Source organism: Acanthopagrus latus, chromosome 9 (genome assembly GCF_904848185.1).
Source record: "Acanthopagrus latus isolate v.2019 chromosome 9, fAcaLat1.1, whole genome shotgun sequence".
Lineage (NCBI taxonomy): Eukaryota > Metazoa > Chordata > Actinopteri > Spariformes > Sparidae > Acanthopagrus > Acanthopagrus latus.
The window spans coordinates 22,362,768-22,389,655 of NC_051047.1; the positions used below are offsets into that span (position 1 = coordinate 22,362,768).

At 42.0% G+C, this 26,888-nt stretch overlaps 1 protein-coding gene across 1 annotated transcript in view; it reads left to right on the forward strand.

The window, feature by feature from the left end:
- The first annotated feature begins 9,138 nt into the window (after positions 1-9,138).
- wnt10a (wingless-type MMTV integration site family, member 10a) overlaps positions 9,139-26,888 on the forward strand; it is a 28,308-nt gene continuing 10,558 nt past the window's right edge. The window contains exons 1-3 of the mRNA XM_037110963.1: positions 9,139-9,200; positions 10,961-11,226; positions 18,572-18,945. Coding sequence (XP_036966858.1) covers positions 9,139-9,200; positions 10,961-11,226; positions 18,572-18,945 — 702 coding nt within the window. The remainder of the gene's footprint in view (positions 9,201-10,960; positions 11,227-18,571; positions 18,946-26,888) is intronic.

A 26,888-nucleotide genomic window follows, 5' to 3' on the forward strand; every position in this document is an offset into this window, starting at 1 on the left:
ACGCATGTGTTACTGGTGCTGGAAGGTACAACAAACACTGGATCTACAGCAGAGCAGAGGACATGTAGGTGAGCGGTTTGGAGCAAAGGAATGTAACTGAGTACATTTCCTCAAATATTGTATATTGAAGTACTTCCTTTACTTGAGTGTGTCCATTGTCTTTACGCAACTGTGTTTGGACAGCTGTGGAAAGAGTGCTGGTAAAACTATTGGGATTAAAATGATACAAAACAGCACAAAAGAGAGCATTCTTCTCACAACACAGCTTAGAGTATTAGTTACTTCTTAATTGTTGATGTTTAATGCATTAGTGATAGCAGATATTCATTTAAAGGGGATTTCTGTGACTGTAAATCTTCACATGTCAGGTTTTAATTCGCCTTATCTGCTACATAAAAGCGAGGTAAGATGTGAATTTAAATCGACCACAATCGTGGTTTTGAATGTAACTGAGTAGATTAGGTGGTGTAATGCAAACTCAAGTAAAAGTAAAATCAAGGACTTGAAAAAGTACCGCCAAAATTGACTTAATTGCGGTAATTTGAGCAGCTGTATGTGGTTACATCTGCCGCTGGTTTTGGAGGCAAAAGTTGGACTTCGCTGCATGTATTTGATAACTTTGATAAAAGTCTGTTTAGGCTGTTTTCTTTTGGTTGAATGATTATGAAAAACTTGAGCAGTGCTTCGGGAGGTAAGCTTTTTTTAAATAGCAGATTTTCTTTGTCAGGCATCGGAGAGGAAGCCAAATTTTTTTGGCTAATTTCATTTAAGAGAACTAATGTTTGATGATGGTTAAGATATATTGAGATAAAGCGATACAGTGATGGGACACTGTAGCACAAGTTTGAGGTGCTGCTGTTTTTACGTGAGTAGTTTCTTTTTCTGCTACTTTCTGCTACTTTCTGCTACTTTTTCTGCTAGGCAAATAATGTCCATTTTACTCACTGCAGTTATTTGACAGCTTCAGTGACTAGTTACTCTGCAGACTGCATGATCCATCAGCTAGTAGCAGATTTTAAAAATGATCTTATTAGCAATAAGATGAAATAAAACATGCAATATGATAATTAAAAGATGCTGGCACATGTTGGATTGGAGATTAGTTTGACCAACAGTAGAACATCGATAAATGTAAATATATGTATTATTTACTGTAAAGTGAACTTTTAATATTCAAGTAAATGTATCACCAGAAAATTACTTTTTTCTACCAGAGTATATTCAACATCGGATACTCTCAAACTCAAGCAACATATGTACTGGTGACTTTCTTCAAAAGTAATACCAAAGTAATATTTCAACACAATGTCTTTACTTTTACTCAAGTACGACCTTTGGATACTTTTTAACCCTGCTGATTAACCTGCTTTTTAAAAATGCTATATCTCTCTCCGGTGCTGTAAGAAAAAGCCAAACTTTGTCGTACTTTCACTTGAGTAAAAGCTTCCTGAGCTGAAGGACTCAGAGAGCAGTTTTCATATGAACCACTTCTTGTTTTCCACTTTCGCTCGCTCAAGACTTCAATCACAGACGCCATCGATCCCAAATACCAATGTTTTAACTGGCGGCCCTGTCATTTGTCCCCGCTCCCTATAGTGTAATTGCACAGCTGTCCGTCCCTCTGCACTGTTTGTCCTGCTCTCCATACTTCACACAGAATCACTCACAGAACATGTGTCCCTGCATGCACAAACACACAAACACCCGTGCCGATCGTCAGCCCCGCGCGCTCGTCCCCTGCGCTCACACAAACACACGCACGCCGAGCCAAGAATTTGCTTGTTAGAAGTTTGTTACTAGAGCTGAGCCTTGTAATTGACTAACCTCTGCTCTGCCGCTCTCCCCTCTGCTTTGCTCATTTTCGTCAGCTCCCTCCAAAACTCTCCAAGAAACGTGAACTTCGCCTGAACTCCCCGTCTCGCAGAGAAGACACGGAGAGGCGAGGGTGTGACACGCATAACTTCTGTCAGATAATATACTGCATGGTGTACTGTCAAAGTGTTATTGGTCCGTGCACCAGGAGAGAGCGACGTAAGGGAAGGCCGAGGCTAGCAGGGGACCCGGGGAGAGAAAGCCGACGAGGGATTTTACATAATAGCCACAAGCTATCTTTAAATTACTATAAGTTGTAATTATTTCTGACCTTCTGATCATAAATCCTATCACAGTGAACTACCTTCTACTTAATTTGGGATGCATGAGATCCCTGGATGACAGTAGCGGCGGTCAGAGTTCATGGTAGTGTTGGTGAAAGTAACCATGACGCCCGCTCTGCTATTTCAGCAACAATGATGTCGACCTTGCAAAAAGTTCACGGCAGTAGAGAGGGGGACGCCGCGAACTAATGAAAGCTCATTACTGTACTGTGTCAAGTCCACCGAAGTGAGGACACAATGGGAACACTCGACGGCGTAAAAAAAAAAAAAGGCACTAATATCCATCAGCGTTCACCTTCCAGTTTACAAGTGTGACAGAGGTGATCGATCCGAAGTAACCATGGTGTTCAACCGAGCGTGAAGGCAGCAGCGCTAACAGGAAGGAAGTGAACTGGCTGCTGTGTGTCACTGGTTCTCATCCTTTTTGTGACTTGACCCTTACAATTTCCTCAAAGTGAAAAAATGAAAGAGTTTTTGTGTGTCCGGTCACAACCCATGTTTACGCACACTTTGACTCTCACGAACACACTCAATAAAATCCATTTAAATGGAAATTATATCACTGGTACAGGCCATGTACTCAAACATTTGTTTTCTAGTCTTAAATATGTTACACATACAATATTTACTTTTTTTTACCACAATTATCTGGAGCGACCCCTGGAAGTTATCTCCTTGCCCTTGGGGATCCTGACCCCCTCGGCTGAGAACCAATAAAGTATATAACCAAAAGAAGACCTGAAACACATGACGAAAAGTTCAAGTTAGATATGATTCTCATGTCTCTACGCTAAGTAGGAAGCCACAGCCACAAGTTAGTTAGCTTAGCACAAAAATGGGGAAACAGTGACGATGGCTCCCTCCAACCGTGAAAAAAAAAATCGGATTTATGTTGTTAGTTTAATCCGTACAAAAACCTAAGTAGCTAACGTGATCCCCGTATTTCAACTCTTTGTGCTAAGCTAAGCTAATAGGCCCCTGGTGATAGCTTCATATGTAGCATACACACATTAAAAGATGTGCTTTTTGCTACAAACTTCAACTGTTGTGCTGCTTCTGTACTTGACTGAAAACCACGGTAAGTTTCGTCTTTCGTGTCTTCGTCCGTAATTACATAATTATCTCATATGTTCCCATTACTGTGCGTATAGTGGGTATAAGCCCTAAATGTTGACATACAAAAAAACCCCTTTATCTTGCAAGTTGATTCTGTATTGTGGAAGTTATCAAAGAGCAAAATAATTACCTTACATCATTTTAAAATGTAGACTTGCTTCACTTTTATTCCATGAAACTTTTGAATGTTACATTTTCACATTATGAAAAACAGGTCGAGGAAGTCCGGTTTGCTAAAAGTGTCTCGCTTTGCATAACACATCAGCTAAAGTTGCATTGCAAACTACGTGCTATTCAATACAGGGGATTTTTACAGGGAGAAGAAGTGACCGCCATACTTAGAGAGAGACTTTCTGTTGAGCCAGAGGCAAAGACCACATGACAAAAAGAAAAGCCCTAAACCCAACTTGAACTTTAAATTGTCAAAACGGTATCTGTCTGACGGAACACAACCATAAAGAGGCTTAAAGATGAAGTCTTATATTTCCTTGTTTTTTAACATTTAAGGAGTAAATCACTGCGGTTGCGTGACACTTCCACACTTAAAGTTAACAGTCTGATTGCACAAGACCAGAAACTATATATTCATAAATTCTGTGTGTGACCTAATATGTTTACATGGCACTCGCCACCAGACTGTGAAAACCTAGCTTGGCCGTGTCTCTCCCCGCAGGACAATAAAGTTTCAATTGAACCAGACACTGCAACTCGACAAGAATACCGGCGCTGTTGGGAAAACCCTGTGTTTTAGTTTATTATTGAATTAAATGTTCGGCGGCGTCATATTTCATGTAGCTGAGTGAGTGAGAGTGAGCGGAGCGAGATAAGAATAATAAATGTTTTCCATGGCTGCGGGAAAATCATGTTAAAACAAAAACAAAAAAAAACGCTCAGGCCCAAAACATGGCAGTATGAAATGAACCTGGCGTGAGTGTTTGACAAAAATAAAGTCTTTATGTCTCCAGACGCAGGAGTCAGTTGAACTGAGACTAGCACTGAAATGTTTCCCACATCATTTTTAATAACCGAACAGCAACATGCTCTCCGGTGAAGAATGGGAAACAATTAAAGGTGTGTGTGTGTGTGTTGTGTGTGTGTGTGTGTGTGTGTGTGTGTGTGTGTGTGTGTGTGTGTGTGTGTGTGTGTGTGTGTGTGTTGTGTGTGTGTGAAGGAGAGGGAGAGAGAGGAAGACTGAGGAACTCACACACAAAGAGGCAGAGAGAGAGAGAGAGAGAGAGAGAGTAGACGGCAGACCAGCTCCTTTGGCAGAGGACTCCGCTCCAGATGTGGAAGTTGTGTGTCTTATGTGTCGTGTGTGTGTGTGTGTGTGTGTGTGTGTGTGTACAATATACTTTTCATTTTGAGTAATGTGACATAGGCCCGTGGCATGAATATGTAACATGTGTGAAAAAGTACCGTGGCCCTGCAGGGACCTACACTTGTCATTTAGAAGTTAAAAAAAATTAAAAAATAGGCCCCAAAGTCATCAGCAGTGACACATTCTGCAGGGTTTGAATAGAAACAGGTGGAGCTTTTAGGTCATAATGATATTTGTTTAAAGCACTTTGACTCATTCGTTACATGATTTGACGTCAGTGACAATCTGGGTATAAACTGACTTTCTCATGAACGTAGATTTTCAATGAGAGCAAATATCCAAACGCCCCAAAAGTAGTAAAAGCTTGTAGAAACATTGACATGTCTCATAATTGTTATTTATTTCAATTCTATTTCTGACTTGGTTTTATTGTTATTTTTTTTCATGACAACAAACATTTTGGATCATTTTTAAAAGTTTCATATTTTTTGACTTATCAAAAGGCACATTTGGTAAGACATTCCCAGCTCGTCAGATACTCAAGTGAGACTCAATAATCCAACCATTGGACCTTTTAGAGCTTGACTGTGTCACTTTTCAAGGGAGAAATAACACATCTCACAAATTAAAAAGTTTAATGTTTCAACATAACCACTATATTATGCCAACGAATGTTTGCTGTTGTTGGCAAATCTGTGGTAGATGTTGCTGTATAGCCAACATTTTGATGATTTTGAAACTCATCTCCACTTATGCTCAATTAGCAGCTGTTTTATAAAGACATTTATCAAGGTTTGAATAAATAGTGAGGTAGGTAAAACAACAAAAAGTTAACTTTAATGATAAGCTGATATTCCAAGTCAAAACAGTCAGAAACAAGGAGAATCCAAGAAACGAAAGAGTAATTAAAAATTGAAGACAAACCAGACACCAGAGAAAAAGCAGGAACACAGAAGACGCATACGAACCAAAGATTGGGGGGAAAATACAGGCATAAATACAGCGGATAATTAAGAATGATTAACTAATGCAGCACAGGTCTACTTAGAATAAGAGAAGGAAAAAGACAAAGACAGGAAGTGGACAGAAAAAATAGACACAAGATATAATTTACAAAATAAATCATAGACCTGCTTTCAATCACTTATAAAACAGGTCTCTTAAAGAGAGTCTAAGTGTCTGATTAATTTTAGTAACATAATATCTTGCTTAAATTTATTAGCATTAGCTAATATTAGCCACCGTAGCAACAACAACCACTGAGCTTACTGACCACTTCTAGAGAAGAAGAGTGTAATTTCGTCTTTGAAATGTTACATAGTCTTGTTTTAAATGAAATGTTTTACTTACTTACATAGAAAAAACAAAATGCTTATCTTGTAAGTTTCACTTCCACCATCATGTGATATATATATTTTTTTTATCTTTACCATGACTATACTATTTCATCTATAGTGGCATCACTTTCCAGCAGTTAAGGGGTTCCATACTGCCGGACTCTTTTCCGGTAAAGAGAGAAAAACATCATCTCCGACACCTTTTCATGATTTGGTTTATGGAGCTGCCTCACTGGGTTTCAAACGCGGCACAGCAGCAGCCCGACTCTGCTGCTGTTTTCGATTCTCCGAGTGGTGACATGGGAGCAAAGTGTGAGTCACGTTTATAAGGAACTGTGATTCAGAGAGTCATGCTATCATCAGTCATGATGAGAGCGCGAGGGAGAGAGAGAGAGACACACACACAAAGATCGGGGATGACAGCCCTCGACACATCCTGCTGCAGAACCAAACTCAAAGTCGCCGCCACCAAACCACTAAGACGACTAACAAGCCCGCTTTCCTTACATGCCTTGAAATAATTAAGCACAAAGTCGCCGTCGCTGCCAAAGCTCTCAGATCAGGGTGCTGTGATAAATCTCTGTGGGAGCAAATCTGATGTGGGATTGTTTCCCTGATCTCCTAAATTTGTGTATGGCAACTTAATTGCGTCTGAATGCTAAGCTCGTGGAGTGTTTTACTGCTCTGGTGACTCTGCGCTGGCAGAAAGCTTGCTTCCCTCCACTGTCGGTGGGGGGGGGGACCTTTTTATTTGTGGTCTTTGAATCTTTATTCTAGGCTACTCATAAAGCACTGAGATGAGTGATATCATGTGGTCTTCATCAACAAGGGAGCTTTTTGTTTGACTTTATAGTCATTTAAATGGAAAGATTAAAGGCCGTGACACACAGGCAAGGTTAGAGAGCAATGGGAACCTCAGCCGACAGTTTTAACAAGCCCTAATTTCTTTCACGAGACTTTGTTCACAGGGAACACGAGGGTTCGCGCATTCATATGATTCAAACTTCACCAACACGCCTCTGATACACGCTTTATTGTTTTTTAATAGATGCTGGTTTACAGGAATCCTGTGTTTAAAATGTGTAAAATGCACTAAAGGGCAACTCCACTGCTTTTTTGCATCAGTATCAGTTGACCTGTTTACTTGTGCTTGTCGAGTAAAACTCAGCCTGCGAAGAAAAGTTATATAATGTGCATGTGTAGATGATGTAAACGCAGGTTTCCAGGCAGGGAGGGTGTGATAAAAAAAAAAAACGCTGCTACACAATAGGAAGTGTAAAACCTGTTGTTTTTTAGAGCTTGATCCATACAAAGGGCTAAATATCAGGCTATAATATATATAATAATATGCCTGTATAGTGGTAAGTACTCGACTCTTTTACTTAAAAGTAGCATTTCACAGTGTAAAACTGCTCAGCTTGTACAAGCAGGGCTCATCATGCATGATCACATTCATATTTTATTACTTTATATACTGAAAATTTGTGAATTTGCCCCTCAAAAAGTCTAAATACTATCATAATTAAGTTGATGATTATACTGTATATTTGTAATGGATTCATCTGAATCTGAAGTTGTCAAGTAACTGTGGTGGAGTAAAAAAGTAGCTTCAACAGTTCCCACTGTATTGAAGCTGAGTAGAAGTAAGAAGTAGAAAATAAAGTACAAAATTGTACTTAGTGCATGTGTAAAAGCACTTAGTTACTTTTCAACACTGAAGCCCTGAACTCTATGAAAGTAAAAAATGAGAAAGTACATCTCTACCAAAAAAAATGAAGAATTTAAGTATGAAAACAAAAATCAAATGTTCTCCAATAGTCAGCATGTCATACTTGAGTAAAGTATCAATAAGATATAGATTACTTCAATAAAAATGAAAGCCAACCATATGAATAGTACTTGAATTTAAATCTTAAAGTATCTGACATTAAATTCGCCTGAGTAAAGTAATTTCCTGGCAAATAATAAAAGTATTAAACGTACAGGTAAAAGTAATTGACATTTATTTACATGCATGTGTTGGATACTGTGGGCTTTCTGATTATGGAATCAGTGTTTTGTTGCAATTCACTGAAAATAATTTAAGATACGCGTCTTTGGCTCTGACGCAGCAGGTAATCTACAAAGTTACTGGTAACTAAAAGTTATCAAATACATGTAGTGGAGTAAAAGTACAGCATTTCCCTCCCAGGTGTAAGTGGAAGTATAAAGTTGCAGAAAATGGAAATAAAAAAGAAAAATACAAGCACCTCAAACTTTTATTCAAGTACAGTATTTGTGTAGATGTACTTAGTTACTTTCCCTGCAGGATACAAAAAAAGTGCGCGCACACACAGGAAAAGGTCGATCTGATAATCATAAATATCTGTTTTTTTCAAAATAAAACCACGTTCTTCCTCTCTCAACTCCTCCTCATCACCTCACAAAAGTGATCTCCACTTCCCTCCAACACGCTCTCCACCCTCGCCCTCCTCATCCTCAGCACCGCTGCTCCGCTGAGTATAAATGTTCTCCCTCACAGGGGGCGCAGGCTAAGTGTTCCTGCTGTTCCTTATCTGAAAGGATCTCTATCCTGCTTTAACGAGGCACTTGACCTCCCTCGGCGCTTCCCTACTCCCCGGCTGACGCAAAAAAAAAAAAGAAAAGAAAAAGAAAAAAAAAAGTGGGCTGGCGGAGCGCTAAGTGCAGGAGTTTAGAGGACTATCGGTGCGCACCGAAACATCACTAGTCAAGCAGACTTCATTTAGAGCGCCTATCCCGGTTCGGGCTGACTTCTCTCTCTCTCTCTCTCTCGGATGTTATACTAACGCAGAGACGCTGGCGGAGATCACCGGGATGTGTACGGATGCGTGTGAGGGAGACAACATTTCCTCAAACTTGTAGCAAAGCCTCCCTCCATTCAGTCAGTTCAGAGGCTTGATGAAACTTTTTTTTTTCTTTTCTTTTCTTTTTTTTTTCTTTTTCTGAATGAGTATCCCGCCGCTGGCTGGCACATCTGGACGCGGGGACCTCGGAGCTGTCAAGTCCAGCGCCAGCGCTTCTAGCCGGACCTGACCTGACCTCCCTCCCTCCCCACGAATCCTCTAAACTTTTTTTTTTTATTTTTAAAGGCGGAATATGGGACTTTAAATCCTCCTCTTCTTTTCTTTCTTTCTTTCTTTAAAAAAAAAACTTTTCTCTTTTCTGTTTTTCCATAATTACAAGGCACAACATGGAACACTCGGTGCTCAGAATAACGCGCGTCCTGGTGATTATCTGTCTCTTGGATAAAAGGTGAGTGGAGTTTAATAAGTTATGAATTCAAAAGTTAAAAGTTAATTCCTGTGTTGATTAAAGAGCGTCTGTGGTTCTTTTATTACATACAGCTGTATTAAAATAAAAAACAGGATACTGCAAATTAAACAATTATCTGCAGTGGGGAAAGTCAACTTTTTCTTTCCTGCAAGCAAAAAAGTTACATCACCCCTCAACATGTGCTTTGAAATCAACACATGAAAGCACAAAACACAGAAATGAAGAGCGTTAACTGCAGTCTGTGTTTTCACATGTTGTATCACTCTCTGTCATCTGCTTCCCATGCTTTCACCAAACAATGCTGCCAATCAATTTAAAAGTTTCCCTTTGGAGAGACAGTTGTTGAAACAGGTCCCCCTCTTTCAAAGCAGGAAACACAACAGGTAGCAACAGAAGCCGAACTGGAATTGCAGATTCACACACAGTTTGACGTGCAAGTGCCACCTAGAAAAAAAAAAAAAAAAGAAGTAGGGCACCGCAAACATGCAAATGACATAAAACAATTTTCATGTTAGGATCAAGTTGAAGTTTTTTTTTTTTTTATGACTGTAACTCTAATCCAGAGCAAGCGGTCGCTCTTTTCTTTTTTTCCCCCCAGAAAGTAGTACGAGGTGATTTGTGAACTTTGAAGTCTTTGGAAAAAAAAAAAAAAAAAGGAGGAACTTACAGATGTTACACATGTTGATGAAACTATGGAAAGAAATGGTGTGCAAAGTTTCTGCAGCTGCCTCTGTGTGTGTGTGTGTGTGTGTGTGTCTCCTCCCTACACCTGGTATTTGTGTGTGCATGTCAGGGTGTGCTTGAGCATGTGTGTAAATTGATGTGTGTGTGAGTGTGTGTGTTCCCACAGCCATTCATGCCCCCTACTTGTGTGTCCCAGTCGTACAAACGCAGAGACAGACACACACACACACACACACACACAACCCGGTGTTTTACTTGTAACGATAATGACAAAGAAAAAGGCTGGGGCACCTTCTCCGCGCTCAAGCCGTCATCAGCGCAGCCTGTGTTTTCCTCGTTACTGCCTTTACCGTTTCTCTGTGAAGTAGAAAAGGAGCTTTGACCGCTGTCAGCCGAATCACTGCTGCTCGCATGATTGATCTGCAACAGAGGCAGCAGACGATCGAGTGCAAAGACACACCTTAGCGCGGAAAAGAAAAGTCGCCAAATTTACACGCTTGCTGATTTTACAGCAGATGAAAGGGAAGGAAGTTGCTTTTCCTCTGCTAACTATTGGATTCACACCAGCAGAGTGGATGCTGCTCCCTCCAGCTCACCTGTTCCACCTTGTTAATGTTTATCGGGAGATAAAGCCCGAGTTACCGCTACATTCATGGACAGTTTGTAGCAGGTTTGGTGCGTGCCGTCAAACCGGTATGAACGCTCTGGAATCCCCCTTTCATGTTCAAAGTAATTTATTGGTGACAACTTTACAGGATCTTAAAGATAATAAATCTGGAAAACACAAACAAAAACAAGTTGTGGGAGTGCATTTTCCTCGGCAGCATGTGGAGATGGTTTTGCAAGAGTCACAACAGGGACCATCAACAAGGCGTCTGTCTGGTACTGTGGGAACTGGGCGTTGGTGTGACACCCAGCATCATTAACGAGAAACCTAACAAGTCCCGAGTAGAGTTCTGTGAACCACAAGAGAGACTAGAACAGAGAACACAGAAGATTTATGAGCTGAACGTTTGTCTCGTCAATAACCTGACCCCCTCGTGCTCTTCATGCAGGGTAGACTCCAATGAAATTTTGGGCCTGAAGCTCCCAAACATCGACCCGATCCTGAATGCCAACACGGTGTGTCTGACGCTGCCTGGCTTGACGCGGCGCCAGCTGGAGGTGTGCATGCGTAACCCAGACGTGACAGCTTCTGCAATCCAGGGAATCCAGATTGCCATCCACGAGTGCCAGCACCAGTTCAGAGGGCACCGCTGGAACTGCTCCAGCCTGGAGACTAGGAACAAAATACCCTACGACAGCATAGTCTTCAAAAGAGGTCAGTTTTATTCTCAATGCAGGAACGGGGGGCCCGACTGTACAGTTCAATCGCATTCACATCTGCCTTTCTTGTAACCATTTCACATCTCCTCCATTTAAAATCTGAGTTACAGCACTGTCGCTGATTTTTAAACCTTACCAAATGCAAAAAGATGATTAGAGGGAGCTGAGGACACCCTTAGGGCCGTGAGGTGTGCTACAGAGGTAAGATATCGCTATGGGCTACCTGCAGCACCAAACAATACAGTGCAGGCACGCCGTTCAAAAAGTCTGGTCTTCAAACAGGCTGTGGTTTCGCCCTCAAACACACTTTGATTGAACATCTTGAAAGGATCGGCTTAGAAAAGATTAGTGACCACAGAGATGCACGTCCTAAACAAGCGTCGGTGTAATATTATTCTCCGCACACAGTCAAAAGATTATCAAAAGGGATCATCTCCCACTATATACTGTATACAACTCTTCAATGTTGCCTCACAGTAACTGAGTCCAGGCGGTTTATCTCTAGTGACTAGCGGAGCAGAGTATCCACTTTCTAACCGCCTTGCTGTACCTCCTCAATAGCACGCACAAAAGAGCAGGTAGCTTCAAAAGCGGTTAGTCACCTCGAGATTACCAAACCTCATGCAGATCAGTTTCCTCTGACGCTTTGTAGTGCCTGGAGCTTTGCAAGTCGGTGACAAAGGATGAAAGAGGATCTCTAAAGTTGGGAAGCCTTCAGATGGACTCATCCCAGATTATTGACTGGAAAAGGCATCAGTTTCTTAGTAGAAAGGGTTCCTGGATGGATGAGCAGCGCCGAGTGTCGTTGGTAGTTTGAGTCATGAGTTTGCTTTCAAATCCACCAAAGGAAGAGGAGGAAGACGGTGGTCAGAGCTTAAAGATGGGGAAGGCGACACTAGAGGAAGTTACAGATGTCTTGGTTCGGTGATTAGACCGAACAATCTTTCTCAAGAATCGCATCACCAACCTTAAATTGCCGATAGCTGTCTCTGCAAATGTTGCATCAAAATGTAATCGACTGACAGGCGAGGCTCTAAAATGAAATCAAGTTCTACTGACAGCACCCTCGAACGTTTGGATGAAGTGCATCCTGACGCTCTAACGACGCCCAAAGTGTTTCCACCAAGCATTTCCTAAGAATCCTTTCAGACAGTGGCCCTGAATTGTTGATGGAATTCCCCATCATAAAACAACAACCTGATTGAACGCGACAGATATTTCCTGGAGGGGGTGTTATCACAGTTTATGCTCTCCTTAATCTACGTGCAACACAAATCACGAAACTTACAGTTTCATAGGCCTCACTGAGAACTTTATTTCCAGTCACTCCTGTGATAATTAAAAAAAAAAAAAACACTTCTTAACTGCAGTATATGCTTACACACCTCTGGTCTCACTTTCGCTCCTCACTGACTCATTGAAAGGCTGTTTGTCATTATTAGTAGAGGCAGTTGCTGGTTGTCTGGCATCCCTGGTTTGCCTCGGGTGCAGAAACTCCAAAACCACTGACATAAACAACCTCTTTAAGTCAGATGATTCATCTGTTACATGTTGATACGTTCCGCTCCACAGAAGCTAAAAAATTGATACAAGTTAACGCGCTGCAGCCACTATCGCGTGCAGCTCCTGCGACAGGGCAGCGCTCCCACTGAGAGCCACTTACTGACGTGGATTAGACGGAATTGCAGAGATTAATGCACGTTTTGCCCATAAAAAAATAAGAAATGACCGACTCTCACACGAGGCTTATGCACACCGGCTGGTATTTTTAACAATAAGTTTATCTGTGTTACATAAGACACACGAAACCTTTTCTGTCTAGTAAAATGAAACACCTTTCGGGCATTGGAACTTTTCCTGTTCAAATATTCTTGGAGAGCTTTTCTCAAATCTGGTGTTTCGACAAAGTTTTTCAGGGCTCCTGCGTCTGTGTTTGTTTTGGTGTCCAACTTTACTACATCGGATGTTGCTCGGATCCTCTCCGGCTCTGCCACGTATCTGTCGGCTGATGGATCCTGATAACTTTTTATGGGCCCCGTGTTCATTCCCGTTTAGCTTGCATTAAAAACTAGGCTAAAGAGGACGCCAGGCAAGACATGGATAGACAGAAATAGGAGAATCTCTCTCTCTTTCTGTTCTCCTCTCTCCCTCTCTCTCTGTCACTGTGTCTGTGTCCTCCCTCGCCGGGCTGCTCCTAATGCTTTTACTTCCCTTGCCAGTGCAAGTGCTTGTGAATTTGCTCTCAGCACTTTCCCAACTCTCGGCGGCAAAAGCATAAACCTGTTTAGTCGGTTTCTGTAACACAAAGTGACAGTTTCCTTTGAATCTTTAATTCATTTTGTCACTTCCTCTGCCATCAGTTCAGCCGGGCGTGCCGCAGCCAGTGAATTATTTGTTAGATTGATTTGTTCCCAGTCTTCCGGGGGCCTGCGTCGCCGGGCCCGGCTCAGAGCGGGGCAAGAGCTAAAACAGGCTTTCTGCATAGAAGGATGTGCCTAAGTGCCATCCCCCTCTCACTTCCCCCGCCTTGTGTTGGTCAAGGTGGGTAGGGTGGAGGCGTGGGGGGGCAGATTGTGAGATAGTGAGTCAAATCATATTTATAGTCAGAGTAATTTCAGTGTCTGAGTCTTTTTTTTTTTTTTTTACACGCTGGCATAAAACCAAACTCAAAATTGCCTTGAATGAGTTGTTGAACATAAAAAGCTGCCATGATAAATAACTTTTACAATAACAATGGATCACACGAACACTTGAATGTTGTTATGTTAGAGGGGGTCACTCATAGAGACGAACCCACTGAGAATTAACACTCAGTTTAACTGAGTGTTTTAGAGGTTTTTTTTTATCCTTATTGTTCTGATTTACGGCCAAATGGCTCCACTGTTTCTGGTTCAGTCTCACTGTTCTCTAGTTTCCAGATGGAGTAGTGTTCGGTAAATAAAGCTCAGATAAGCCGGAGTGGTTACCGCTGTGATACGGTCACAGTCTGGTTCGGCTAAGGCATCAAACCTAATTGGTTAGGTGTAGGAAAAGATCAGGCTCTGGAATTAATTAAGTATTCTAGTTGGTGATACCAGAATGCGTATTTTTGGAACAGGCCTTTCTGCGCTACTGTTCTGTTGGAGCATGAAGCTGCTAAAGAGCCAGATGTTTCCTTCAGGATTTGGAAGAGACCAAAATAGAGTTAAAAAAAAAAAAGGGGGAACGAATACTGGACTTGCATTCAACAGGTGGACACAAAGAATACTCCACCTGAATGCTAATGTTGCTAACGAGGCAGCCTCGCAAACAAGGTCATCACGTTACCTGAATATTGCTGCCGAAGAAATTCCTCCTCTCCTCACACTTTTAAACAAAGCTGCTTGCAACGTGTTTTACCATGGGGTGGGTGTAATACTTGTTATGTGCAATTTAGCGTTAGGACTGATACAGCTGGTCTATTTTACTGTCACTTGGAGGCATTTATGTGCGCAGCATTTGAGTCCAAGACACATTTCCCCACTGGGACAATAAAGTATATCATGTCCTTTCGTATTCTAAGATAAGAGGAGACAGTTTCACTGGATGTAAACCTCTTTATTTACTCAGATTCACATGGGAGAACTGTATAAATTCATTCAGTTAGTATGTCTCAGTCAAAACTTAAGCATGGAAATGATCATTCAGAATTCAAATTCGGGCTCTGTGGGCCTCCTGTGTTGTGCTGGAAGCCGGTCATTTGATTGTATTACTGGACTTTCTGATCTAATTTTAGCAACTTGTCAGCAGAGTGAAAAGAGGCGCTGAGATGAGAACGTGCGTAAAGTCACATCTTTTGGATTATTGTGGAAAATCCAGCCCGAGTCACGTGACAATCTGCTCACATGTGGCCAGTAGCAAAGTCATTAATTCATGTAAGTTACTCGACATTACAGACGTTACAGAGCCCCTTTAAAATTCCACTTTGTCTGCATGCTTCCATCCGTGTTTTAATGATACGTTTGTTTTCTGTTTCTGTTTTCTAAGTGACGCTCATTTACTGGTTGTGATTGTGCCGCGTCTGACTTTTTTTTTCCTTTATGATTACAGTGTCAAATATACAAAAGCCAAGAAGTCCAGCGTTCACAGCAACGGTGTCAAACTTCACATCATATCCCGAAAAGAAAAAAAAAAACAAAACAAATCAATATCAAGTTTGTTTGAATATATAAATAAGGAAGTAACATCAAACGGCGCTGAAAAGGGGCAGTTCCAGTTAATAGCTTTTTATTTGACTCCAACAAGCAGCCTGAATCATTTCCCCCTCGCTATAAACTCCTAAGTGGTTTCTTTTCATGTTTTCTTTACAAGTTTCCATTATAATCCTCACTGTGTTCTGCACCGGCAAGTGACTGCCAGTGGGGCTGCTGCCTTTATGGAACCTGAGGGCACCGCGCTCACAGGCGGTAAACTGAGATCTCACAACAAACACTGCAGAGGGCCGCGAGTGCAAGTGCTGCTGTCGCGCTTCATCCCTCAATGTTCACGGATTCCACAATCGTACATGGGGTTTTTATTCTGTCGCAGAGAAAAAGCATCAAACGTGTCCAGGGCGAATGTGTACGTGTGTTCATATCGCCAGTGCGTGTGTGCGTGAAAGAGGAGCGCTGTAACATTAGCCGCTCGAATTACAGATCGGCTGCGGTGGAGTCGCGCTCATTACATGTGCCGCGTGCGAGTTAGACGTGCTGTCGAGGAGAAAGGGATGTGTTTAGCTGTAGAGGCAGAGGCAGTCACACGTCGTAGGCAGAGAGCACAGGCACGCAGTCGTTTAACAACCTCCTCTACACGCAGTCGTCCGTCTGAGCCCATTTGGGGTGATTACAAGGCAAGCGCTTCGGCCTCTCCGGCCTGAAAACACACATAGTTTGGTCACCAAACGCTCTTAGCAAGATATGACATGATAAAATCAGATCGGGGGATCAAACAACAGACATCTGATGCCGCTCAGTCGACCAGAAAAGTGAGTCAGTGACTGAAGTGCCAGTCAAACCAAAATAGCAAAAGTAATGGTTACAGGCTGGACGAAGGATGAGGGATGAAGACTTTACAGAGGGTATCAGAAGACTGAAGGAGGAGAGGAACCAACAAATGTTGCTCAGACACTCAACAGCTCATGTTTAGTACAGTGTTGTAGAACAAATCCAGGTTCCACCATCCATCTTTCATAGTTAGACAAGATACGTGCAGCGCTTTAGATTACAGGACTCTAACTAACTAACTAACCATTAATTTGTTGCTTAGTAGCCTGCGTATCAGTAGCCATTTAACAGCACACTTTCCCTTAACATCCTCCAGATTACTGCTAATTGAACGAAAGTTGTCGTACGTGAAATAAGATATTAGTTTGTTTTGCTCTGATAAGGCTTTTAAGGTGGAAGTAACATTATAGTCTACGTTAATAACACCTATATCTTCAAAGTTTTATGTAGCGAAGAATAAATCACCATAGCTTGACACTCAGACTCTACTGGTGAATTAATTATGAAGTTCACTTCACTTTGGAATGAGCGAGAACAACTTCAGCTTGTAGTTTTGTGCTCCGTTTCATAAGATTAGACCATATTTATGAAGTGTTACTGGTGGAGAGCGACTGTTCCTGTGTTATGATTGCTTGGCACGATCTGATTATGCTGTAGTTCTGTAGCTGTGGCGTTGCTACCAGACCATTATTGAAATTGAACACGGTATCACAGTTTTTATAATAGCTTTGTGCTTATCGACTCGGGGAAATAGACCAAACATGGGGGAAGTTATTCTTTCAAACACTGTTGTGGAAGGGTGTGTGTTTTAACCCAAATCACGTTGTCCAAAAGCATTTTTATTGCTCAATACGGACCAAACCTCGACAGTAAACAAGAAAGAATAACTAAACTTAGCGTAAAAATAAAACGTGTGCAGTGAAATGATAATAACTGTTCTGAATAGGATACAAACCCCAGTCTACTCAATGGCAGTCTTTTTTATTTAACCCACTCAGGCACGACAGCTTGCACCAGATCTGGTTTGTGTCGCTGCTTCACGTACTGAAATGACATTACTTGTGATTTCCCAGGAGGAACAACAATCCAGACAGCTTGATGTTGTGTCAGTTGCAATGAGAGTCATGGTGCGACACAAATTATGATGTTTCTCGGAACAATTCCAACACGGAGATATCAGATACACCAACAACATATAACCCAATACTGAGAAAAACATGCTAGGATGGTAATTAATGTACAAAAACTTTCTTTCTTGCTCACTATCAGTACTTCATCAGGAATTAGGAGGTCACCGAGGAGAAGCTCTTTACTAATATGCATGCTAGTAAGCGGTTAATATGAGTTCTTTTCCTGATCTCATGTGTTACCACGATATGTGTACATCATCAGACAGGAGGAGACGCAGCTTTGTTTAGTGTGCGAGTCCTCTGTGGGCCCTCTGATGGGAGTGGTGGGGGTCTGTTCACGTTCAGCTGGCCCGCAGAGACGAAGTACGCAAGTGTTTGGAACATTTAATTGCCATTGTCCCAGATGTTTCCCCCGGTTGTACGAGTCTTGGCACATGTGCGCATAAACGTGTGAATAAACCCTTCTGTGTGTCTTTTTTTATCAAAATAGGAATAGGAAGTTTTTTTTCACATCAGCAAAGTGCAAACGCGCTGAGCATTACAACATGTTTGGCCAAGCAGAGAGAGGTCTGAAGATGCATCTCGCTGGTTTAGCGGCTGTTAGGCTGCAGTTTTAACGCGGAGGGAAAGATCACAAGACATCTTAAACTTGTACCCGGCAGTTTTACAGCCGAACTTTAATGAGGTGAATTAAATAGTTTTGTTGCTATTTCTGATGTGGTTTCAGTTAAAAATAGAAAAACGCGCCACCACTAAAACAAAAAAACAAAAAACCCAGCACCTTAGTCCCCCTAATCTGAATTTGGATGGTTATCTTTCTACTGTCATCCTCCATCGACCTGGTCGTCCTCTCATTTCACCTGACAGGGTAATGACACATGCACGCTGGTATGTTCCGCCTGCAGGTTATTGAAATTGGGTTTGGATTTTACAAATAGCACTTGTAAAGGCCCCTACGGCATTTTCTCAAATGAAAAAATGGCACATTTCTGAGTACACAGTCCTCATGTCAGTTTCTCCTGTGATGCTTATGTCCTTTTGGACTTGGCAGTGACAATTTCAAGAGTTTCAGATCCGTCATCCTCGTGGTAACTGTCATTTTATCTGAAAACGTGCTGGACTCAGCTACAAAACTTCTTCTTACCTCCAACATTAAGATGTAAACAAAACTAATATCCTCCCCTCTCGCCCCCACCCCCCCCCCCCACAGGCTTCAGAGAGAGCGCCTTTGCGTACGCCATCGCGGCGGCAGGTGTGGTGCACGCAGTGGCCAACGCCTGCTCCATGGGCAAGCTCAAGGCGTGCAGCTGCGACGAGAAGCGGCGCGGGGACGAGGAGGCCTTTCGCATCAAACTTCACCGGTTGCAGCTGGAGGCCATCCACCGGGGGAAGGGGATGGTACACGGCGTCATGGAGCACTTCCCCGCCGACCTGCCGGGACCTCAGGACTCCTGGGAGTGGGGCGGCTGCAGCCCCGACGTGGAATTCGGGGAGAAGTTCTCGAGGGACTTCCTGGATGCCCGCGAGACCTACAAAGACATCCACGCCCGTATGAGGCTACATAATAATCGAGTCGGGAGGCAGGTGAGTGGCAAAGCTCCTGTACCTTGTTTGTGTTTGTACTGTTTTCCTTTGATTCACTTTAAATTCAATAACTTCAGCAATTAGTGTTTTTTTCTTCCATTGAAAGGCTCACTCCACCAATTTTACACGTCAAGCTTACTGAACCCAATGGAGTATTACACAGACTGTAAAGACAGTTGTAAAGTGTCTTCTGTGGCTTAAGGGAAACTCTCCAAAGTTTTAAAAATCGATCCTTGGAGTTGGAACTGTGGGTGTGAAGTTTTCAAGACATTTACAAGCCAAAGAGCCGGACTGCTCCTTTAAATTGAAAAATAATTCAGTGTGACAACTTTATTTTCACCACATTTGTGCTCTGTGTATCAAATAAGGAGTCAGATACATTATCTCCTCCTACTATCAATGTCAATATTACGCGATCTTCAACAGAATTTATACAAGAAAACATATTACTCACTAAAACAGGTGGAGGAGGAGGGTGGGTGGGCCGAGTGCTACCAGGGCCAATAACAACGCTGCATTGCACAACATAATCTGATTGTTCTGGCGACCTGTCGATGTTACACTGCCGTTTATTTCTCCTGGCGGAGGCCGAGTCAAGTCTCCCCGTGTGTGTTTGTGTGAGTCTGTGCTTGTGTGTGTGTGTGTGTGTGTCCTTGCAGGGATTTTGCCCGAGCCGAACAGTGCACGGTCTTTCAAGTCTTGCAAAATTAGAGAGCGCAAATATTAGTACAATAACATCGATCTCGCCCAAGGAATACATTTAGATTTCAGGATTTCTGTGTGCAGTCAAACACAGGTAATCTGTTTTTTTTTTGTTTGTTTTTTTAAAAAAGCAATCAAAATGGAAGTTCTGATGAATGGCAATAAGATATATATATTATCACAGCCACACGCAGCAACTGTTTAATTAGTTCCATCCCAAAAATGTTTTGTGGCAGAGGTTGTTTTTCCGAGGAAGGAAATATTTGAAAAACAGGGTGAGGCTGCTTCTCTGGTGGCTACTGTAGAAGGAGATTCGCATGGGTGCAAGTCATTATAAATAGATTATGATTGGCTTTTTCAGTGCGTCATTGAGGTGATTTTATGTCAGGTAGTTTAACTAGTATCATATTTGTATTCCCATTAGACCGGTATAATCCATAATCCATAATCTCATATCTAATCTATAACCCACAAGTATTTGATGAAAGCAGTTGATTGATGTGTGCGTGTCAGCCAGTAAATTGCTCCCGGAAGTTTTTACTTCCTACTGGCAGCGTCAGCTCCCAAAAAGTCAAGTTTCGGTCAGCTTGGCTTTGTTGGCAACAATTTAATAAGCTGTATTTTGTTGTTTCTTCAGGGGAACTCCTGTAATATAATAGTCAATCTCTGTTTGATAGACTGGGGAAGTTGCCAGTTTGGGTCTTTGTTCTAATACGATTGTGTGTGTCTACTCTGCTCTGTCTGTCTGTCAGTGCGGTGTCAGATTAGTCATGATGTTCAAGTGGTCCCTCAAATCGGGAGGGTGCGGCTGTGGGTGCATGGAGCCGCTGCAGGTGGGGGCGCGGAGGACCAGGAGAAAACATGTGGAGTGAAACTTAGCTGAATCGATACGGTTTATCAGGGTTAGATTAACAAACGAGGCCTTGCCGATGCTATCGTGCCGACTTGGATCGTTTTTGTATTTGTTGTTTTCCCCGTCGTCTGACATGACCAGGGTGGGGGACGTGAACTGTCTTCGGCGTGACTGAAAAAGTTTAGTGATTGTACTCAAAATCAGGAAGTTTCCAGAGGAGACGTAGACATTTATTTCCTGTTTCTCATGCGAGGACGCTGACATTTCATATGAAGACACCTCTCATAGAATATATAACCATTATCTCCACCATTCTACTTTTTCCATATATACATGTCCATGAATGTGTCAAATAACATCCGTCGGTTACAACTGTTAGTTTAAATCGTAAATGTATGCCACTGTATAATTAACCATCTGAGCAGTTGTATTCAATCAAAAATCTTGGCTTAATTCCTTTTGCCAAACACGTTCCTACAGAGGCTTCTGCCTCGGGGCAATGGGCGAGAAAGATGTAAATGACAGTGATAAGCCTTGACGATATCCAGCGCTGTGACAAGAAGCAACCGTAAATTGCTCATTGTTCCCCGTTTCCTCCAAAGTAATTTGGGCCCGTATCTTTCCATCAGTTTACTTCTGGTTTCCTTGATTATGCAGACAAAACACAAATGTGAAGCGCGTCAGCCCGACTCGGCAACAGCTGGCCTCCCCGCAGTAGCCGCTGATGGTAGAAGTAGTCACAGATGTAGAACGGGCTGGTGACATTAATTCCAATCAGAGCTGAGGACTTGTAAAACTTTGGGTGCGGGGCCGACATGACATAAGCTGTAATGAGTTTGTGAGCCAAGGGAAGAAAATAATCCTTATTGTGGATCCTGTTTGGATGTCGCAAGTTTACGAACAAACAGTCACTGCTACACCTAAACCATTGTAGTTCACGTGCTTCCAAATAATTGCAGCCTTGGTTGTTGGCTCAGCGACTCGCACAGTGTCACTCATCCAAAACACCCCAGGTTTGATCCAGTTTTATTATCAGTTTGTCCTGTTTCTTCTGTAGCCGTCTATCCTGTCAAAAGGCCCTCGAGCGAGACACTTCAACGTCCTGAGAATGGGTGTGCACCTCTGATATGTCAAAAATGCTCACTGATGGCTTGTTGGAAGCGGCAATAGGAAGAGATGAGTGTAAACACAAGCTTAAATAGGTATAAATGGTTGTTACAATAACAAATATTTACTACAACTATTTATTCTGCCCTGAAAACATGCATGAGGAGATGTTTGTATACAGTATCATTGTCACACAGTGCTTACATAATATCATTTTACTGGGGTATGATGACACAGACACCAATTAACCTATTAGCCTTGTATTTTAAATGTCACTCGTATTATACATACCCTCAATTACATGTGACACATGATTATTACAGAGATCAGTTTGACAAAGCACTAGCGGAGAAAGACATCACTACTCAAGTTTTGACAAAAAAAAGAAAAGAAAAAAGACAGCATCATTTTGAAGTATACAGTCTGAATCATCAGTTTTGGCATATTGACTGTCCGGCAGAAGAACAGCTTGATGTGGGCGATAAAGAAATACAATGGCAAGTCGGATGTGTTGTGAATTTGACAAAAACAACAGGAAACACTGTCTGATTACGTTTTACTATGTGTTTGGGCTCTCTTAACCTTAAGACTGTCTGTCTAAACTGACCTCGACTGTAATATCCCCAGACTCCCTTACACATAGTGGGTTTTTAAGCGTTGCTGAGTGAGGACAAACTCAACAGACCTCTGCAAAACTTTGCTACGACAAATTCAAAATGATTAATGCCTACCTGTAAATTCGGCATTAAGTGTGATACATTAAGGGTGAGTTTGTGGTGGCATTGCTGTTCCAGCCTGTCTGTCTTACCTCCCAACAACTTTGGACTCACGGTTCCAACTAATTTCCTCATTTACACAACATTTTTGACAGAAGATAACATTTATTGACAGTAAACATGTCAAGTTTTACAAATGCAATACACAGTAACCAATATATGCAACTTCTTTTAGCCCCATGGAGGAGGTCCCCAGAGTCCCTTAGATAATCACTCATTTTTGTGAGTTGCTGCATCAGGACAGACTTTATAAACTCTGTAAAACTTTGCTATGGCAAATTCTAAATCATTTATGCCCTCTAGTAAATTCGGCAATAAATATAATAGATTAAGCTTTTTCTTTTCTTGTACCAGCCTGTCTCTTTCCTCCCAGCAACTGATTTCATCATTTACACAACATTTATTAGACAACAATTTATTGAGGGTTAGCATGTCAAATTTTGCAAATACAGTAAACAGTAACCAATATAGTCAACTTCTTTGATGTCTGTGGAGAAATTCGCCAGACTCCCTTCGAAAATTGCTCAATTTTGCGAGTCGTCGAATCCTTAACTGAACTAGTCCTCTTGTGAATTTGGCAAATGTGAAACATGAACATAATTCTTGGTGTCTGTTTAGCTTATAGAGCCGTGGTCACAAGTGGTCTCTTGAGATGCAGGTCGAGATGCATGTTGCTATGATGTGTTACACATTACGCGGGGCTAAATTTCAAAGGCATACTGTCAATGAAGGGCAAAGTTTATAAAACAAATAAAGTAAACAAATTAAAGACTTTTATGGATTACTCATTACAAACAAGTTCAACAGCCCAGATCAGTTCTACCATTTGGCAGGTTAGGTGCCCTGAAGAAAGTCTTTAAAACTCAGATTACACAACAACGGCCTTTATACTTTGTGAAAAGCAACAGTAGCTCAAAGAAAAACACCCTAAAACTGTCACTTCTTACCCTCGTTTTTAATTTACAATTCGATATTTCCAAAGGCATATTTAAATATTGGCTCTTGGAGTCCTCACAATAAATTTTGTGCTCGGTGTGCCAGCCTGCGAATACCAAGCCAAGCACACTGGAGCAACAATCAAAGACGAGAGAGACTTCGTCACAGTCATCGACTTCAAAGAGATTATATGTCATTTTTGGGAGAGATTCCATTCATCATTTATGACACGAATAAACAACACTCATAGGTTCAGAGTACCTCTTGTACTTTGAAACAAGCTTGATGACCCCCGGTGACCTCGGCAGAGTTCAAAGCACACGTACTTATCTGATGGATCAGGTGATACATCATTGTTGGAGAAAAAAAAAAGGAAAATAGAGGGCGTGTGCATTATGGAACCATGTGAACTTTCGGTATAATATCAAACCATTGTTAACGTAGACATGCATAGAGGGAGGGGGCTGGCTGACTTACAGCTGGCTGCAGATCAGTGCTCGAATGGAGTTTTAATGCACAGAGGCACTTCCTGGCTGCAGAGGGGGAGAGAGAGAGGAGACACCGAAGAGAGAGACAGAACAAACTGTGAGTCACTGCTGCGCTGCTGTACTGTAAAGACACCACGCACCTTGATGACTTCAAATGGCATAGAAAGCCGCAACAAAACCCCTCTAAGACCTGAACACACACACACACACGGCCCCTAGAATCAAACAGAAAACACTGACAGGTGGGGCCCTCGAAATAATGCCTACCCCTCCCCTATCTCTTCCCTCCCACCTCCCACCGCCTCACCTCCCTCTGTCCCGCTCCCCCCTCCCCCCCTCCTTCAGAGAAGTAGTCTTTAAGCAGAGGAATGCGGTGGTTTTTTAGCGGGGTGTGCATGTCGCCTCATGCCCACCCCAGGGTTCTCACGACGTCCCGTCTTGTTTTTAGCCCTAATTAGTGGCTGCTGGCAGTTTGGAAACAGATGTTTAAAACCCTGCAAAAGATTTTAGACTTCAAACACCGGGGCGGAAAGTAGAAAGAGATTCGCCCTTCCTTCCCTCCCCTCTCTCTCACCCCGCTCCTGCTCTGCCTCCCTCCAAGTTCTCTCCAGCAGGACTGATTACGGAAATAATGCGCTACACTGAGGAGGAACGAGACGTTTATTTACATATGTCGTCACTTATGGTTCAATCTTTACCTGCTGCTTATAAAATAAAAAAAAAAACTAATTAGAAAAAGCAAAATAAAATATACATATTGTAATAAATGTCCTGCAATCTAATATCTATGGCTTGATTTAGTTATATTTTATTTGCATGGCGCTAGAAGTTAAGTTTATATTAAACTTCATAATCTTCTAAATGAATTCAGCCAAATAATGAGAAATTTCTGTGTTTCATCTGTGGTGTTGTTGCAATCAACCCAGACTCACTACTGTTCAGTAGTTAATAAGAGCGGTTTTAAAAGCATCGCTGCATGTTTAAGGCGGCTGCTCACGACATGGAAACACTTCGCCGGCGCAGTAAATGTTTTAGCCAAGTTTTTTTTTCTTTCTTTCTCTTTTTTTTCTCGCCGAGCGTTCTTCTCAATCATTTGGAGTGCACACCTCAAAACAAATGCTTGGCACGCTTCCCCGAGTTCATGTTGCAGAGCTGTGAGCCATGCCGAGGTTCTGTCGAGTCCTGTCTCTTCATTAGGCAGGTGGTGACAGTGCTGGCTGTGCAAGACTCCTCCATGTTACTGGCAAAGCGTCCTTGGTAATTACAATTTACCATCATTGCATGACTTAAGGGGAGTAAGAAGAGATGGTATCCCCCCCTTTTTCTTTTTGGGAAGGAAAATATACATTTCAACCTTGTTTTCCTTCCGTTTTATTTTCATAATGCAGCTAATCTCCTGCTCAGAACTGGGAACTGATTTTTCAACATTTGCCAGAATCCAAATTGTGATGGCATTTGATATTTGTTGACTCTTTATGATCCTCACAGTCCATAAAAGAGACCGAACAGTAGTGTAGTTTGGCTTTAAAGTCACAGTGAAAAGATGGCGAGAGCATCTTTATTAGTTGTAATGATATATATTCCTGAGTTTTGGACTGTGTGGATGAAGTTTAGTTACGAGACGGATTTAAATTAAATCCTTCATATGCGATTGTGTCACTCAAAAGTGGGCACGACATAACATAAACAAGGTTTTGGTGACTGTAATCCAAACATACACTTTCTGCTATAATATCGCTCCTCTAGGACTCAGTCCAGGCCATCTGGAGAAAATATTTCAGTCCAATTGCCAGGAGAAAGTGTTGGAAATGTACATTTAAATATGTACATCTCATAAGTATCATATTCATTTCAGACTACATCTATGCACGATGAAAAAATGCTTGTTTTAGCAACCAATTTCGACCTGTAGTTGTTGCAATCGAATCCATTATCTTAAACCAAACATCCTCTTTTTCTAATCCTAACCCTAACTGACTGGGTTTTGTGCCTAAGCCTAACCAGACCTCAAGTCTTGGTCTGGTTAGGCTTAGGCACAATTTTAACATGCAATGCAAAATGCATTAATAGAAATGTGAGTGCAGGGTCCAAATTGGGTAGTTGGCTGGATCCACTATGGCTAGTCGCGCTATTATGTGATGGCCTGCCTTATCACCACGCCTCTGACTTCTTTCGTAGATAAGAACATTATGTTGATGGATTTTCTGTTGTAGTTAATCTGCACCAAAACACCAACTTCCTCCTGGTAAAAGCTGGATTTACTCGTCTGATAGCAGCCTCTACTGCACCAGCAGTATATTGTATTGTAATGTACACTGTGTGAGTTAAATTACCCCGACTGAACTAAACTCAAGGAAAACTGTAAATCCTTGTAAAGCAGATTTTTTTTTTAGCTAAACGAAGACCTTTTTTGTATGTGTTCAGGCATGACAGTGTTTTACCAGAGCGCAGGACCCGCTGTAAAAGTGATTTAAACCACAATGAATCCAGATCAGCACAACCTCCGGCTTGATCCAAACCAGCAACAGTGGGACTCCTGGGATCCTTTTATGCCTAATTTAACCCCTGAGCGATGATAAACAGCTCTGGAGAGCCCATGTACGCTAATTCATTGACTCAGAACCCACACGAAAAGCAAAGTGTGTTTGATCAAAAATAGCAACATTAGAGCCGGGGTGAGTCCTGCGCTTTCTCAGGGGCCGTTTCGTATCATCAGCGGCTTGGAGAGCATTCCTCACTCCTGACAGTACAGCGCCGGAGCATTTGATCTGACCCACCGCATACGGTACACATACACATGCATGCATCCTTACAACTCTTGCGCTCACACAGACGTAAATATACACAGAGGCAAACGTTGCGTAGTAAAAGCTCAGCAGGTGGAAGTGCTTATGCTGGTAATAACATTTTATTAGAGTCTCTAAATGAGAGCTGTGGACATTGTGCGCACTTAACAGTGAGTAAATACACACACACACATACACACAGAGACACTTTCCGATGTACTTCTAGCTGTATACAGTAAATATGCATTTCTCAGTAACTGCATGTCGCTGTGTTTGCATGTGTGCACGTATTGCG